This window comes from Chinchilla lanigera, unplaced genomic scaffold, assembly GCF_000276665.1.
Source record: "Chinchilla lanigera isolate Chin_1 unplaced genomic scaffold, ChiLan1.0 scaffold00117, whole genome shotgun sequence".
Classification (NCBI taxonomy): Eukaryota; Metazoa; Chordata; class Mammalia; order Rodentia; family Chinchillidae; genus Chinchilla; species Chinchilla lanigera.
This window is the reverse complement of record NW_004955518.1, coordinates 3,394,607-3,411,332: the sequence shown is the minus strand read 5'-3', so window position 1 is coordinate 3,411,332 and position 16,726 is coordinate 3,394,607. Positions and strand designations below refer to the sequence as shown.

The 16,726-nt window shown below is 44.2% G+C and overlaps 1 protein-coding gene across 2 annotated transcripts; it reads right to left on the bottom strand.

Annotated features, from left to right (window-relative positions):
- Window positions 1-716: 716 nt before the first annotated feature.
- On the bottom strand, window positions 717-15,869 carry Spert (spermatid associated). 2 transcript variants are annotated; one of them, XM_005409088.2, is made up of 3 exons: window positions 15,704-15,869; window positions 15,324-15,404; window positions 717-2,057 (listed from the first exon to the last, which is right to left on the bottom strand). In XM_005409088.2, the coding sequence occupies exons 1-3, from the start codon at window positions 15,779-15,781 to the stop codon at window positions 894-896; spliced, it is 1,323 nt and encodes a 440-aa protein (XP_005409145.1). In that variant the 5' UTR covers window positions 15,782-15,869; the 3' UTR covers window positions 717-893. The 2 variants fall into 2 exon arrangements, with proteins under 2 accessions (XP_005409145.1, XP_005409147.1); XM_005409090.2 differs by lacking the exons at window positions 15,324-15,404; window positions 15,704-15,869 and adding an exon at window positions 14,587-14,682.
- Between the last annotated feature and the right edge of the window lie 857 nt (window positions 15,870-16,726).

Below are 16,726 nucleotides of genomic sequence, written 5' to 3'. Positions count from 1 at the left end.
GAAGAAGAAGAGGAAAAGAGGAAGAAAAAGAGATGAAACAAAAAGAGAGGGTGGAAATAAGAGGTTGGGGAAAAGGAAAGAAGAAAAAGCAGCCAGCTTCCTAACTGCCAGAAATTGGAAGCCACAAATAGGTCCTTAAGAAACCAAATGGGTAAATAAAGTGTGGTATATCTAAACAATGCAATAGCATTCTGCACTAACAAGAAATGAGCTATCAACCCATGAAAAGACACAAAGGAAAATGCATATTCACGGGGGAAAAGCCAATCTGAAAAGGCTACCAACTGAATAATTCGAACTATATGAGATTCTGGAAAAGGCAGAACTGTGCAGATGGTGGAAAGATCAGTGGTTTCCAGGGACTTGGGGGTGGGGGGTGAATAAAGGGAACACGGAGATATGTAGGACAGTGAGATGATCGGTGTGATTGTACAGTTGTGAGTACATCATACATTTGTCTGAACCCAATGCACACCAAAAGCGAATCCTAATACAAGCTATGGCTTTGGCTGGTAATGATGTCAGTGTAGATTCAACAGTTTTAACAAATGTTCCTCTCTGATGGGGGACGCTGATAGTGGAAGGGGCTGTGCTATGTCGGGGCAGAAATACATCCAGAATTCTCTCCTTTCATCTCAGCTTTGCTATATATTAAAATTTCTCTAAAATAAAAGCTTTTTTTTTTTTTTAAGAAAAGAAGGAAAAAGAAGCAAGAGTGGCAAGCTAGTGTTGGCTGCCCCCAGCCTCCAAGCCTTTATTGCTTCTGTGAGTTCAGGAGGCTGCGAGTGCGAGCTGGTGGGCCGTGGCCAGGGAGACAGCAAAGGCAGGGGACTCTCTTTTGCCCGGTGGATGTTCTGTGCCTGAATCCGGGGTCCTTCTTTGCAACGAAGGCCTCAGACCCTGCTGGGCTTCTTGGGGTCCTTGTTCTTGGCCGGCATGAAGGCGTACAGCTCCTCAATGAGCATCTCCATGCGGGCGGTGACCTCGGTCACCGTGTCGATGACCAGCCGCTGCTGCAGCTTCAACTTGTTGTTCTCCCACAAGGCCTTGTTCTCCTCTTGGAAGGCGCGATGCTCCTCTCGCAGCACGTGCAGGGCTCTGTTCTCCTCCTGCAGGAGCCGGTTCTCCTCGCGCAGGGTCTGCAGCGCCTGGCCCATCTCTCTCAGCAGCTGCAACGGCCCGGGGGCTGCCTTACCCTCCTCCTCCCGGGACGGCCCCGAAGAGCCGCCGATCAGCTCCCGCAGGGCGCGCAGCGTCTGGGCGTCCTCCTGCGGGGTCGCGGGACCCTTGGGCTCCTCGAAGGGGGAGGAGAGGCCCGGGCTCTGGTCGGGCAGCAGTCCCGGGCTATGGGGCTCCTCGTGCGGAGAGGGGCCCGGCGCGCTGCCCTCCGCGGCAGCCGTCTTGTCCTCCACCCGGGCCCAGTAGGCCTGGCTCTGCGCCAGCAGCTGCTGCAGCGTGCGGTTCTCCTCCCGCAGCAGCTGAAGCGCGCTGTTCTCCCTGCTGCGCTGCGCGGCCGCGGGCTCCTTCTGCGCCGCCTCGGGCGACGCGCTGTCCTGGTGCAGCAGAGGCGACGGGGGCTGGCTGTCGTCGCAGCCCAGCGCGGCCTTGTGCTCCTCCCAGAAGACCTGCAGGAGCTTGTTCTCCCTGCGGAGCGCCCGGTTCTCCTCGCGCAGGGCCCGGTTCTCCTCACGCAGGCACCGGCTCTCCTCCTGCAGCAGGTGCTCCTTCGCCAGCCTCTTGTGGTGCAGCTTGTGGTGCAAGGAGGAGGAGGGGAAGTGCGGGGACTGTGCCCGGTAGTTCTCGTTCACCCAGCGCCCGTCCTGGAACACAAACATCTCATCGCTGAGCTGCACGCGGGGAGGGTTGTAGTCCAGCTCCAGGTCGGCCTGGGAGGTGGGGCGCTCCATGGAGTCGAAGGGCGCAGAGGAGAAGCGGTTGAGCGGGTAGGAGTGCTGGCTGACGACCCGGCGGCTCAGCACGGGCACAGCGGCCTGGCGCGAGCATCGAGGGGTGCTGTACAGGTTGTGGAGCCTCAGGTAGGGCTCGGCCGTGCCCCTCTGCGGAGAGAACAGCGAGCAGCGTTAGCGGTTAACCGAGGCGCCCACGGGGGTGGAGCAAAGGGCCAGGACACTGCAGTGAGCCGTGTGCGGCAGTCCGGCCTGGCCACGGTGCGCGCTTTTGCCTCTTAGGGGCCTCACAGAGCAGTATGTCAATGTGTACTATTCCAACTAGCTCTACTCTATAAAGTCCCCAGAAACACTGACTTAGGTTCCTGCAAGCCTCTGGTCACACGTTTTTGCCAGCTAATCACTAAGTAACCTTTTTTACATGTGTGTGTTTAACGACACGTAATTAACATGTATGATTGATTCATTAACGGTGAGTGCACCATCAACCTCTGTCACTCATATCTGAACGCTCATCTAGCACGAATTTCCTCCACAAGGCACGTCCCAGCCCTCTTGTGATCTGGGAGCACCGGACCCTTGGGCAGCACTACACGTGGGAGCCATTTTCAACAGTGAAATTGCCAACAAAAACACAAACAATTCCAAAACGTGGCACTAGTAAACTCTGAAAAGGATACTGTTTCCAAGGGCTCAAACAAGAGAGCTTCTCAGCTGGAGACATACCACCACCCTGTGCAGGAATAACACTGGCTATGAAAGCGCTTTGGATGTGATACTTGGGTTATATATTTTAGTGAGTAGGCAAATTCACAAATATAAAATCTGTTCTGGACTCAGAACCGAACCAAGGTACCGACCGACAAACACCGGAGCACACGGATCACCAATTGAGATTTTAGAATGAGCCTTTATTAGCTGGCCAGCGACTGCCTGACAGCCTCCACGCAGGGTAGGATCAGGTCAGCAGCAAACCAGGTGTGAGAGCAGCTTTTAAGCCAAAAAACCACATCCTGCTTGGCAAGTGAACTCTTTGTGAAGCAGTCTTCCCAGAAACTATAGAAACTTTAGGAAACTTACAAGAAGGGAACGATATGTCTCAGGGAGTTTCGAGGAGTGGCTAGAATGTGGAACGAAGCAGGTGGGAGAATAGGGTAATCAATAATCTTTTTTCCTCATGTTCTTTGTGAGGCCATGCATGTCCCTTGTGAGGCCTTTACATTCCCCACTGATTTTAGGAAGGAATCAAATCCTTGATTCCCTTGTGTCATGTGACCGGGCCAGGCTCCGGTCATGAGTCCAAGCATGTTAATAGAATCAGTCCATTGTAGAATCTATGACAGGTTATGGCACCGTGTTCCAGGATGGCATCTACAATGGTGGTTGATGACCTGTCAATATACAAGCATACCCTTGTCCCATGTTATTAATTGAACTGGAACACCTTGTTATTATTATTAGTATTATTTATCATTTATCTAATAGCTTGTACTTATATTTTTCTGTTGGTTGTTCAAGACCAAGTTAAAGTGAGACCTGTATTAATTAATATTAATTTTTTTTCTATCAAGGTCTGTTAACTCTCCTCAGGATTTACCTTGGAACCATGTGCAGTGCCTCTTAGCATTTCTGTCAGTGCCAGCCATCTGGATGAGTCACAGCCATTGCTTGACCAAGTTGCTTTCTTTGAAAGCTCGGCAAACTGTTTTCTCCTGGTGACTCTCCTTAGGCACATTACACTGTATAATCATTTTCCTCTGTGGTCCCATAATCTCCTTGATCAGAAAATCAGGGACTAAACTAGTTGAGTGATGTGGCAGCAGAGGTTCTCTTATGTCCTGAGTCCTATTTGACCTTGGAGGGCTTTGGCCAAAATATTGGTGTCCTCTTAGCCCAATTTATCTCTCTAATTTTTGGTCTCCAAACCTCAGTTGTTAAACATCCACCAGAAAATATTAATGACAGTACATTGCAAGCACCTTGAAATGTAAAGTATAACCAGAGAACTATTATTTTTTTATACATCATGGATGTTCTAGTAGTTGAATCTCTGTGGAATGTTAACGGACAACAATCATATAGTTTTACAAGGAAAACTGGTAGTCAAAAATTATACATAGTATCATTATATAATAAGCATGATGACATTTTTGTAGCACAATAGAATAGCCCTTTTAGTTATTATCCTTACCTAATACATATGGAGCTTTTATCTAACTTGTCTTCAAACAGGATGTCATTTAAGAAATTTGTAACATTGTCTGAGCTGTTTAATATCTAAGCATCTCTAAATGTAGTGGCATATACATAGTATATATACCACATAAGCTTTTGTTAAAAAAATTTTTCAAATGATGACCCATGAACCTCTTATAATTATAAATATCTGGAGCACAAGAGAAAAGGCAGATGTCTAACATTATATAAACAGTTCTAGTTTTACATTTTAGAATACTGTACATTTTGAAGGTGTAAATACATTTAATACACCATGAAATTAGCAATAACAAGTTGTCACTATTTTTTCTTAAATTTAGTTTGGTATCAATAGCATCTTTTAACCAGAAAACCTTATTGTCTTATTTTTTTAACTTTCTGACAATGACCAATATAAACATATCACAATAATATTTTGAACAGTATATATTGTTGTGTCTCCCATAAGGCTATGGAGATTATCAGGGCTCTTTATTAATGAACAAAAACTGGTTAATGTTATTCCAGGCAGCTGCTTTTTTTTTTATTTATCAATTGGAGTCCTATCTAACAATCTCTCTCCACCCAAGGGATTTTTATTTAATTATCTTAACCCATTTTTTTTTATGTTCAATGAACATCTAATCAGAATTTGACATGTCAGTTTTTGTACAATGAGAGACTCTCAAATCATAATACATAGAACAATATTTATAAAAAATATTTATACATTTATAAAACCAATTTTAACATAATTTTGATCAGCCGGCAATGTGGTAGAAGCAAATCTTTACATATAAGCCAAATTAGATTACAGACAATTACCTCAAAAATCAAAAAAAAATACAAAAAGAGAAATTTGTTGAGCTCAAGTAAAACAGCTGTTTACAGATCTGACAGAGAGACAAACAAACAAAACACATATACAAGACAATTTACTTATAAACTTAGAGTCACTCAAATATTGTTTTGGCCATACTGAATTATAAGTTTGTAATTATAAGTAGTCAGAGCTTTATTTTTTTATTTTGTCTTCGGAATACCAGCAACTTTTATGTCCCTTAATGTAGCTTTCAGCTTAATCACGTGCACATACACATTGTCACTTATTCAGACCTTGTTTCAAGTGTTCTTGCTTAAACTTTTATTTTTTGTCCTGAAACGAATTTCTGCAAGCTCTATCAGCTGGGACAAGTTTATCTCTGTAATACCTTTCAGTTTTTGCAGCTTGTGACACTTTTGCCACCTTGTAGGTCAGTGGGATGAGGAGCTACAGAAAGAAGCCTCTTTTTTGAAGCCTGATGATTTTTTTTCTGCAGTTACCTTTAAGAAATTTTTTTTTTTTTTTTTGAGAAATCAAAGTTTTAACATCTGTTGACAGTCACCCCAGGTGGGGCAGTGAATCTCAAACATCACTTTTAGCAAACTGATAGAAACCCAAGTTTACTCTATAAGGAGGGGGTTTGAAGTTTTCCAGTTGCACAACGAGGATTTCCTCCCAACTTCATTACAGGAGGCTGCCAGAGAGGCAAGACTGGGATGAAACCTGAGGAAGAGACTCCTTCATCTGAGTCTGCTAGAGGCTAGGAGAAAGGCTGCCTGTATGGGCAGACCCCATAACAGAAATAGTTTAACGCAATAGCAGTGACTCCGTGGGGGTCAGGATCTTTTTAAGCCTTCAAGTAAACAACTCCCAGAGGTAGAAAAGGCCGGAGGAGGGCGATCAGGGCCCCTCCCACCCAAGCAGCAGATTCAGTTGTAACCTGAGCACGCCGGCACACCAAGGAATGCAAGCACATAGAACAAACGATTCAAACAGACAGACAGGACAAAATCCCGGGAAAGATAATTTAGTTTTTCTCTGACTAGTTCTGCCAATTCAAATTGGAGACTGGCTTGAAAGGCAACAAATAAAAAGTCAAATTTTTTTCTCAGCGCTTGCCAGAAAGACTAACACACCCCTCGCTCAGCTCCCGCTGGGAGGGTGAAGGCTGCACTGCGCTGCAGTGCGCCGCGTCATGCCCCTCTCCCGACTCCCGGAGAGGGCAGAAACCAAAACTGCCACCCAGGTCTGGGGGCCTAACAAACTGGAGAGCTAGCAACAGAGCTCTCTCCCAAGCAAGCCCAGCCTCGGGAAAAATTGGAAGCCAATTAAAATCTTACCCAGTTGGAGGTTTAGAACTCTGTCCTTCCTGGCCACAGTCTCCAGGTCTTAGCCTCCCCCAGATGGCGAGAGCTGAATTCAGCTGGGGCGCCCAGCCATTCAGGAAAGGGCTAGGGGATCTGGAGGCCGGGGCCCCCTCAAAAGAGGATCTGCCTGCAGAATATCCCGGGAAGCCACCAAATGTCAGGAAAGTGGTTTAGAACACACTGAAGCAGCGTAAGAGACATGGAAGCAGACTGACCCATTGGGACAAACAGAACAAAAACAGACAAGGGCAGGACAAAGCAAAACCAAAACCAAAGTCTCTCCGGCACTTAAAGGCATGTCTGCCATCTGGGAGATCCAAACGGGGCACCCCACAAACAAATAAACAAACTCTTACCAGTAAGAAGACAAATGGCTCTGGGTCGAATAGAAAGAATTTAGTCTTTACCCTAGGCAGGGAAGCCTGTCGGGGTCGAGGCACATCTTCTTGAGAAGCCCCCTGACAGGTGGCTGCCAGGGGTAAAGTGATCCGGCTCGGTTGCGCCCCCTGTAGGGCCTCTCGGTGGGACCTCCAAATGTTCTGGACTCAGAACTGAACCAAGGTACCGACTGACAAACACCAGAGCACACGGATCGCCAATTGAGATTTTAGAATGAGCCTTTATTAGCTGGCCAGCGACTGCCTGACAGCCTCCACGCAGGGTAGGATCAGGTCAGCAGCAAACCAGGTGTGAGAGCAGCTTTTAAGCCAAAAAACCACATCCTGCTTGGCAAGTGAACTCTTTGTGAAGCAGTCTTCCCAGAAACTATAGAAACTTTAGGAAACTTACAAGAAGGGAACGATATGTCTCAGGGAGTTTCGAGGAGTGGCTAGAATGTGGAACGAAACAGGTGGGAGAATAGGGTAATCAATAATCTTTTTTTCTCATGTTCTTTGTGAGGCCATGCATGTCCCTTGTGAGGCCTTTACAAAATCCACAAATAATGAGATTCAGATGCATATGATGGAGACTGAAGGCATAGATTTTGGAATCAATTTGATTATTTTAAGTCCTGGCCTCCTGGTTATCAAGAATTTGGGCAAATCATCAGAAGTTCAGTATCTACAACTTTAAATTGGGGTAATGATACTTTCCTGCCTTGTATTTTAAGGATTAAAATAGATAAAGTACAAAAACACTAAGCATGGGTTCTGGCACATTCTTTTATCCTGGAAGAAAAGCTACTCTGCCCACAGGTATGTTCCAATACTTGGCATGAGCGGAGGGGCAGCATCAATCACCCTAGGGTACACCCAAACTGCTGTGTCCGAGAGAGAGCAGGAACTGTTGGCCATCCCAGCCATGCCCCCTTGGTCGGTTAAAGCTCATCCTGCACTCTCAGCTGCTCTGGAGTCCAGCCTGCAGCTGCCCTTAAACATCCACCCAGCCCTCGAGTTAGGGTGAGATTCACAAAGGAGTCTGGTTGATGATTCTGGAAAGAAAAGTACCACTCCAGATTTATCCCTGAATGATTGGGACTCAAAGCGTGGGACTGACGACAGCAAAAGGCAATCAGGCATTCATACAGAGGCTCTCATGATGGTGGCTGTGATCTCAAAGCCACAGTGGAAAAACTGGGTCACATTCACACAGTTTAAGTCCAACAGGTTGGTGGCTGTCACACTTCCTGTTGGAGAAGACCAATCCAAGTGAAATGCATACTTCTGAGTTGTTCACTTGGGAGTCTGATTTTACACAATCTGGATATAGGCCAGGAATCTGCCTTTCTCCCCTGCTCCCTCAGGTGATTCTGGCACCAGATGGCAGGAAAGCTCTAAGCCAGGTAGAAGGTGCAGTTTGCCTACATCAGGTTACACCAAGGTTAAAGACCAAGAAGTCAAGAATCAGAGTCATAGCCTTCTCATGCTGATCCTGTCACTGACAGAGAGCTTGAAACTAATAGACTTTCTCACCCTTTCTGAGATCCAGATGTTTCACTAGAAAAAAAGGGAGAGTCAGGTTGCATGGTCCTAAAAGCACTTCCTAACATTAATAGGTAGTAAAATGTACAGATTAAAAAAACAAAGAATAATGATGATATAAGTCCTGCTTGGTTCACACCACTGCTGTGAAGACTGAATGAGATAACAAAGTCAAAATGCTTTTTAAATTGCCAAGAAGTGCCTTAGTTATGTAAGATATTGCTATCAAGAAAAGCAGATTTCATCAGTGCGAGAACTGTGAGACATATTCAGAAGGAAGTGCACAGGCAGAAAGCACACGGAGAAGAGATTACAACTGCAGCAATGAATTTAAATAAAAATAAGATTGTGATAGCTATTTCTAAGTACCCCAAAAGCATTTCATCCAAATACATCAAAATGCTGTGCAGATATCAATTCTTCATTTCTTGGGTTATTTTCAAAATTTTACGGAGATAGAGGATAGAAAACAAGTCAAATAACTCACATTATATATGTGTATATAGAGGAATGTCATTTGCACGGCATATAAAGTTGATTAAAATTCTTTAAAACTCAAAGAGCTAGATAAATAGAAAACACAGTTCTATGCCATTAACTTTGCAGTAAGCACATGCCATTAACTTTGTAAGGATATGCTCAATCTTCCGGATAGCAAGAGAGCGAGGGCATTCTGCAAGCAGAACCTTATTTAATAAATTCAGCCCCCATAGATTTCACATTTCTCAGTTGGAAAAGCACAGTGGCTGCTCTAGCCGATCTGTGATCAGACTGAACCTGTGGATAACCCAGACCCTGTCCTTGTACATGGAAGTTTCTGCAGCTGGGTTTCTGGGAAGGTCGGCTACGTCCTACAAGGAAAGAATCTTGAGAAGGCCTCTCCATGCCTGCACCACAACCCAGGCAGGGCTTCCTCATGGCAGGATCTGTATCCAGGAGGTACTATCATGGAAACTACAGTTTTAGTCAACAGGGTATATCCTAAGCCTGCTAAAGAAAAGGAAAAATGAAGCAAATTATTTAGTCCCATTTTTATTCTCAGTCCCAAGCATTCTACCCATTTAATCTCCACAATACTGGCCTATAAAATATTATTACAAGTTGATAAAAATCCAAAATCCAAAATGCTCCACAATATGAAGCTTTTTGAGCACCAATAAGATGCCACAAATGGAAAATTCACACCTAACCTCCTATGACAGGTTTCAATCAAAACACACTAAAACTATTGCATGCAATGTTTTCAGGACACACGTATAAGATATATATGAAGCATATATATCTGAAGCATATATATGAATTAATTCCATCCTCAAGATATCTCATTATGTGTATGTAAATATTTCAAAATACAAAAATATACAAAATCTGAAACACTTCTGATTCCAAGAATTTTGAATAACGGATACTCAATCTATATTCTTACTTACAATGTAAAGCACACACAAGGGAAACTGCCATAGATTTATCAAAGTACTTGCAGTGCTTTTGGGGGCAAGATTATTTTTTCCTTAACTTCTTAATACGGAAAATTTCCAACATGTATAAAAGGAGAGAGAATAATAAATTTCAACTTACTCAACACTCAGCTTCACCAACCATCAAATCAAGACCACACTTGTTTCTTCCAGACTTCTACCCAATTCCACAACCACTAAACTATTTTATCTATAAAGGTGTCAATTCGTGTCCATCCACAACTACTGCTGCGGTGCACGACCTGCATTGTTACCCCCAGCAGCCAGGTATCTGTACTGCTTTTTTCAGAGGATTTGTTGTAGAATTCAAAAGTAAAAGGAAAATATATGACATTTTCTTTTTTGTAAAGAACTATAAAAAAAGAATGGCTACTGCATTTACAAGAGAAGTTCTTAACGTTTCCTTAAAGAACTATAAAACAAGCCAAAGAAAGTAACACTTTCTGAGTGATTACTATGAGTCAGACAATATGCTAATTGCTTTCCGTAGTCATCCACATATCTTACCCAAAAGAACTGAGATGGTTCTACCTAACGTGGCACAGCTAACAGAAAGACCGACCCAGCATTTAAAATCAGGATATTTGACTCAAAACCTCATGTTCGTTCTAGCAGTCCACAGTGTCCATGGAGTGCATATGTTGATATCATTACTTTACAATGCTTCTCCTACATCCTTTTCACTCCTTTCCATGTATTTATCTGAATAAATTGCAATTACCCATTTGGGACAGATAGTGAACTGTCCCTTGTTTTCCTGACATCCCTAGTCCTTTGAACTAAAACTATATGTGACATGCATGGAGGCTTACTGAGTCCTTGCCAGTGAATGAATTGACCAAAGTGTTCTGAAATGTTGGAGGAGATATTAGGTTGAACTGAATAAAACTGTCAATATGCTACCACTTTTCTCCTACAGAAGTGGCCATATTTTTTGTCTTAAAAATCAAAAAGAGGCCCTGGAAAGAGCTCTGAGCTAATAGAACATCCCTGGGACACTGTGAAAATGTTGTTCTGAGCCTGGAAGATCACCTGTTGCAGTATGGCTCACTTTTCCCACAAAGGATGAACAAATATAATGGGTAAAGCTGTACCCTCATTTCAATTCATATTTGAAATATGCGAAATAGCGCCTGTGGCCTGCTGTTACCGCACTATGTATATAAAACCTGTCATAGCAGTTTTTCCATATGAATTCCCAGGTCCACCTATGTATCATCTTAAGGGAATCTGCCCTGCACAAAAGCATTCTCATCATCTTGAACCCATAATCCAGTGCAGAGGTCCCAAATTCCTAGTAGCTTTGAGCTCAAAAGCCCCATGGTTGAGAGCTCTTGAGAATCTCTTTGCTTTTCTGAATGTTGCCTCTCACATTCTTCTTACTTCCTAGTTTTGCAAGAGGACAAGTGGCAGGTAAGCTGCCATAAACACCAGAGAGCCAGCTTGACTTGTGACACAATAATTCCTGGCCTAAACTGCTATTGAAAATGCTGAATATGTTTCTTTTCTAAAGGGCTTTCCAAAACATAGCATGGAAGCATAAAATCCCAGATACCCTCAGCCTGTCTTTGCAACCAGTTCCTTCTCAGTGGTCTTCTCAGCCACTGGTATCACTGAGTTGGTTCCAGAGGCTCAGCTGATCTGCTCTGTTAACCTTGGCCCTGATAAGAGGTCTGTGCCCAGAACACCCTGAAAAGTTTCTCCTGAACCTGAAAGGTAAAGCCTATGCCACATGGCCCAAGTCTCCCACAGAGAAGTGTCTCATTCCTGGTATCTGGGAACCAGAGGGTGCAGAAGAGGAGGCCCGGCTCCTTTGTGGCAGAATGAAATGTGAAGTTGTTGTGGAGGACAATACGGTTGGCTCTGAGGCTCATCACACCTCCCACCAGGTGTTGGGCGGCCAAGAGACTCTGTCTGTAGGAGCAAGGAATGTGCTCATAGCTGTGAGAGAACAAACGGTGAAGTGTGGAGCCTTATGCACACACATTGTCCTCATGGGTGCCAGAAATCCCACCCATGGAAGGAATCTTTCTCTAGCATGACCCTCTTCCTGCCATCTCCTTTATAGATGAGTGGTCTCAGAAGAAAAATGGCTGAAATCACCAACAACTGTGTGTTCTTGTCAGCTCACTGACCTCATGGCTAATGAGGAACACAGGAGAAAGCAGCCAATCCTAAGAAGAGAGGTAAAGGGCAAAGGGGAAATGATAGGACCAGAGTCTCTTACTGGTGCTACACAATTTCTATGAAACCAGAGTCTGCAAGTGGAACCTTCTAGGTACAGTTGCTGAGGCTGGTGGCCTCCCACGTAAAGAGTTTGGGATGGGATGAGCCAGGCTTAGCTGACATGCACTGTGTGGTCTGAATGTGGTCTTCTAAATTTCAAGTGTTGGAAACTTAGCCTCCAAAGTCATATGTTAATGATATTTAGAGATGGGACCTTTGGAAGATGATCGGGTCAAGAAGGCTTTGCCATCACTAATGTATTTACCCATTCATGAAGCAGTAAGTTATTGCAGGAGCCGCTTTTTCAAGGAAGTGAACTCTGTGGCTCATTTGCTCTGGCTTGTCACATGATGCCCTCTGCCATGCTATGATGCAGAAACAATGCCCTCCCTAGATGTTGACTAGATGCTGGTACTATGCTCTTACACTTCCTAACCCCCATAACCATGCAACAAATAAACTTCTATTCGTTATAAATTACATGGTCTCAGGTATTTTGATATAACAACAAAAAACAGACAAAGATATACACAGAAATTCTCCCCACCCCTACTAAAGTGTCACTATCGCAACCCAGTAGAAATGTCTAAACACCCTCAGTAGAATCCAAGCCTGTTGACCAAGTTTTATAAATGCCTAACTTGCCTAGATCACCAAGAGCTACTAGTTGAGAACATTCAGCTATGTACATGTTCTTTTAAAGGCCCCAGAATCCTGGAAGCAAAAGCCAACTGTGCTCTAATTTTCAGATGAAATGACATGGCTGAGTTTCATTATCATGCTTGAAACATTACCATACCTCCTTAATACCATGATAAAGTCAATGTTTGTTTTAATAAATGCTAAGAGGTAAGAGGATAATTCAGAAAGTAAATGTGGCTGATTTTGGTAGGATTAGAATGCTAAAGTCAGAGTTTAAAGACAATGTCATCTGTGGTACTTATAACTAATTGTTTAACACAGTCTCCTGGTCTCTGTCTGAGCAGTTATTTATATTGGTGTGGATTTAGTTATTGTCCATGGGATTCCATTGTTTCTAAAGGAGCACAAAGAGGAAAGAGAAAAGGTAATGGGGAGGGACAGGGGACAAAGAAGGTGCTGGTGGAGCCCATTCTTGTCTCGCACAGATCATTAATGACCTGGCAGTAAATGTGCTTTAATGAGACTCAGAGCACACTTGTGGGGAACTAAGCGCCTGTAAGAAGCGGGCTCATTATATACAAGCAGGATCAGGAGATTAGTTCACTTGCCCAGGAAATAACATTGATGGCTTACAAGTTAATGTGCTGAAGGGAAATAGATCAGAAAACACAAATATTTAATGTGAAAAAGAAAAATGGGATGTCAATAAGACCCGAGAGGACCTATGGGTGATAAAAAATAGTAAATCATAGGCATTTGCAATGTAAATTGAGAAGTCAAACATCCAGAACGACTGGGAGGCGGGAACCCGAGGCACTTCTGGGGATGGAGTTGTGGTGATTCCCTTCCAACATGAACAGAGTTGGTCTCAGAATAAAGCAGCACAGGGCAGCTATAAGGAGCTCCGTAGGGATGAGCAGACAAGGCTGGGGGAGCAGAGGTGCTATTCCCTCAAAGCAAGGGAGGAATCACAGAGCTAAGACCTGGCCCAGCAAATGGCACTGGCATTGACCTGGCTCAAGCCTCTAATCCCAGCGCTGCGCTTACTCATACCCTTCAGATTTTGATACCTGTGGCATCTCTACCTCACACTTGCACACAGTGCCATCAGCACCCAGTCAATATTTCTTCCTCCCCTTGTTTCCAGGATCCATCCTTTCCCCCAAATCGTGCACCATCTCAGTTGGGGCAGTACAGGGAGTCCACCAAGCCCTCTCACAACCGTAAGTGTGGTAGGCTTCAGATCATCTACCCTTAGACACTGCTCCCTTCCCCAAGAGGACCAGTCCAGAGCATCCTGGCAGGTGCCTACCTTGTGCCACCATGGCCGGTGTACTGAAGGCTACATTTGTTGATGTGACACACACATGCCCAGAGTGATATCCCCTCCTTCCATACCCCTGCCCTCGAGGACCCCAGCAGCTGCCCCAGGTCAGCAGCACAGGAACTGGGCAGCCCCAGAATAAGCTCCAGCCTTCTTGAACCACCTTTTTTCCTCCTTGGCTGCTGGGCTATTCCTGGGAGTGAGGAGGAAAGTTGTGCTAGGGGAAGATGGAAAAATCTTTCCAATCTTTCTGCCACATGACCACATTCAAATCCTATTACCACCCCATCTCCAAGTTAGTGTCCTCCCACTGTCTCTTGGCACTGAAAAGACTAAGAAGGAACCAAAGGAGCAACACTCATTTTAAAGGGGATAGAAGTGGCCAATCGAACTCAATTTGTGTTTCAACTAGAAAGAATCAGATCTGAAAATGTGCCTAAAGCTTATTGTCATCTATCAAATGATCAGGAGAAAATTATCTAATACTCTGGCTAAGCTTTATGAGCTAAAACAACTAGGAAACTAGCTATTCATTAGAAAGTTACCAGGCTAATGTGAAAGCAAACATCCAGAATGTTTACTTGTCTTATAGTTTTGCCTCTTACCTCTATATTTGCCTACACTGTTAAAATTACACAAATTGAATGCTCACTGGTGACAGATCCTCATACACCTCCCTGTGTGAAAACCTCAGTAGTTACCTCTGCACTGGCTTCCTCCATCCTACATTTCACCCCCTCTGGTTGAATGGCCATGGTCTTCCAATAGGGCCTGAGGTGACTCTAGAGAAAGCAAAGTCACCCCTTTGTGACATAGCTGCATAGAAACAATCCAATTAAAAGGATCCTGCCAATGAAACGGCTGCTTGTAGGAGGAGACCTGAGAACCCCAAGCCTTCCAGGACTTCAACAATTCATCGGCCTCAAAACAAACAGAAAACAAAAATGACTACAACTACAAATGTCCATCTCTCTTATATTCTGTCTTTGGTGTATGGCAGAGCTGCATTCTCTTGACAACCCCAAAGGCTCTTGTACTAACTTTTCTCCTCATGGATCCATTCTTATACATTTGACTTGAGCCCCCAATTCTAATCCTTGCTCCTCAGAAATCCGGGGTGGTCACCAACAGCATGCAGCAAGAGACCTCATTTAAGAAGGTTCTTTCAGAGTATGACAGAAAATAGAAAGTACTGAGTTGGTGGGTCTCACCAGCTCAACTAACCTAAACCCTGCATTCAAGGCAAGAAGCACTCAGCTCAGCGGGGCCAGGTAGCCTCCACCAGGTGCACAGCCGGGCGGGGGGAGGGGTCAACCTCAACTGGAATGTAAGAGCCTGACTTCTTCCCTTTTGCCAGAAACATTTCACTAGATTTTTGAAGGAAGAAAGTTACTCTGGCTAAAACGAATGAGTTACATTCTTCTATGATTATCCCTACCTGAGGTAGAACCACATTGATTGGAATTTCTAAGCTTTCAGATCTGGTATCTCCTTTTCTTGTAATATTTGGCCTTGAATGCTGTGGAAGAGAAAAAAAAAATTCCGCTTACCAACTCATCCTCTGCACCTCAACTACTCACTGGAGTACATGACAACTTTCTGCTGATTCATTCCCTTGTCAGTTATATACATTATGAAATCTGAGTCTGAAGGAATGTGTAGATGGTATCTGATAAGATGTTTTATTGATCTCTGAGCAGAAGTTAGCAAAGGAATTATAGTTGACTTAGAAGCCTTTTGGACATCTTTGAAGCAGAAATAGCTACTTTTACTTCCTTGTCTAAGACTATTATTTGTATCCCAAACAAAAAGCCATACCAATGTGAGATGCCAGGTATAGGTCCTGTGCAGAAGTTGGTCACCAAAACACTCAGAACATTCCAGAGGTGACATCATAAAACAATAGGGTGTTTTTCAGTGCTCATGGTTTCTCGCTGAGCATCTACAGGTGAGAATGAAGCATCTGACAGGCAGGGAAGGTTTGCATTAGCTATGATCACAGAGCCAGTAGGGTCACTGTGACACATAATGGCCCAGACACTATTCACTGCTTGGTCATCCCGGGCATCACTCACATCCTCACTGCCATCCTCACTCCTGTCCTTCCTCCAGAACACAAGTGGTATCTTCTCCATGGAGTTGGATCACTTAAGAAGAAATACCCTGTAGTCCTGGCACTCTGGGAGACTGAGTCAGGTTTACACGCTGAAGCAACTTAGTGGCTTAGCAAGATCCTGACTCAAAGTAAAACATTTTTTTAAAATAACTGGGGAGAGAGCTCAGGGTAAAAGCCCTGGATTCAATCCCTAGCACTTCAACAAAGGAGGGAGGGAAGATACAAACCAAATTCTGCCCAGATCCGGGGAGGAAATGCCATGTAAGGTGTGTCCTACAGCTCAATTCCACCTGATACTACCTACCTGGAGTTAGCATCAGATCCCAGAAGTTGGGGGCTCAGCCCCACAGGACTTCCTTGGCTTCAGATACCAATCAGAGGCCTGGCTTCCTGTACTTCTAACTGACCAGCTATAAACCAGAGGTTCCTATGATCCCCTCTTTGAGTTAAATAATTTGCTAGAATGGCCCAGGGAACTCACTAAAACACTTGTGGCTCAATTTTATTATGAAGAGATAACTCAGTAAAAGCCAAGTGGAAGCATAGGGTAAGGTATGGGAGGGTGGCACGGAGCTTCCATGCCTCCTCTGGGCACACCATTTCTAGTTGCTCACCAACCCAAAGCTCTCTGAATCCAGTTTAAGGGGTTTTTATGGAGATCTCACTACACAGGCATAGTTAATTAAATCCTTGGCCATTGATAAATTAGCTCAATCTCAAACCCT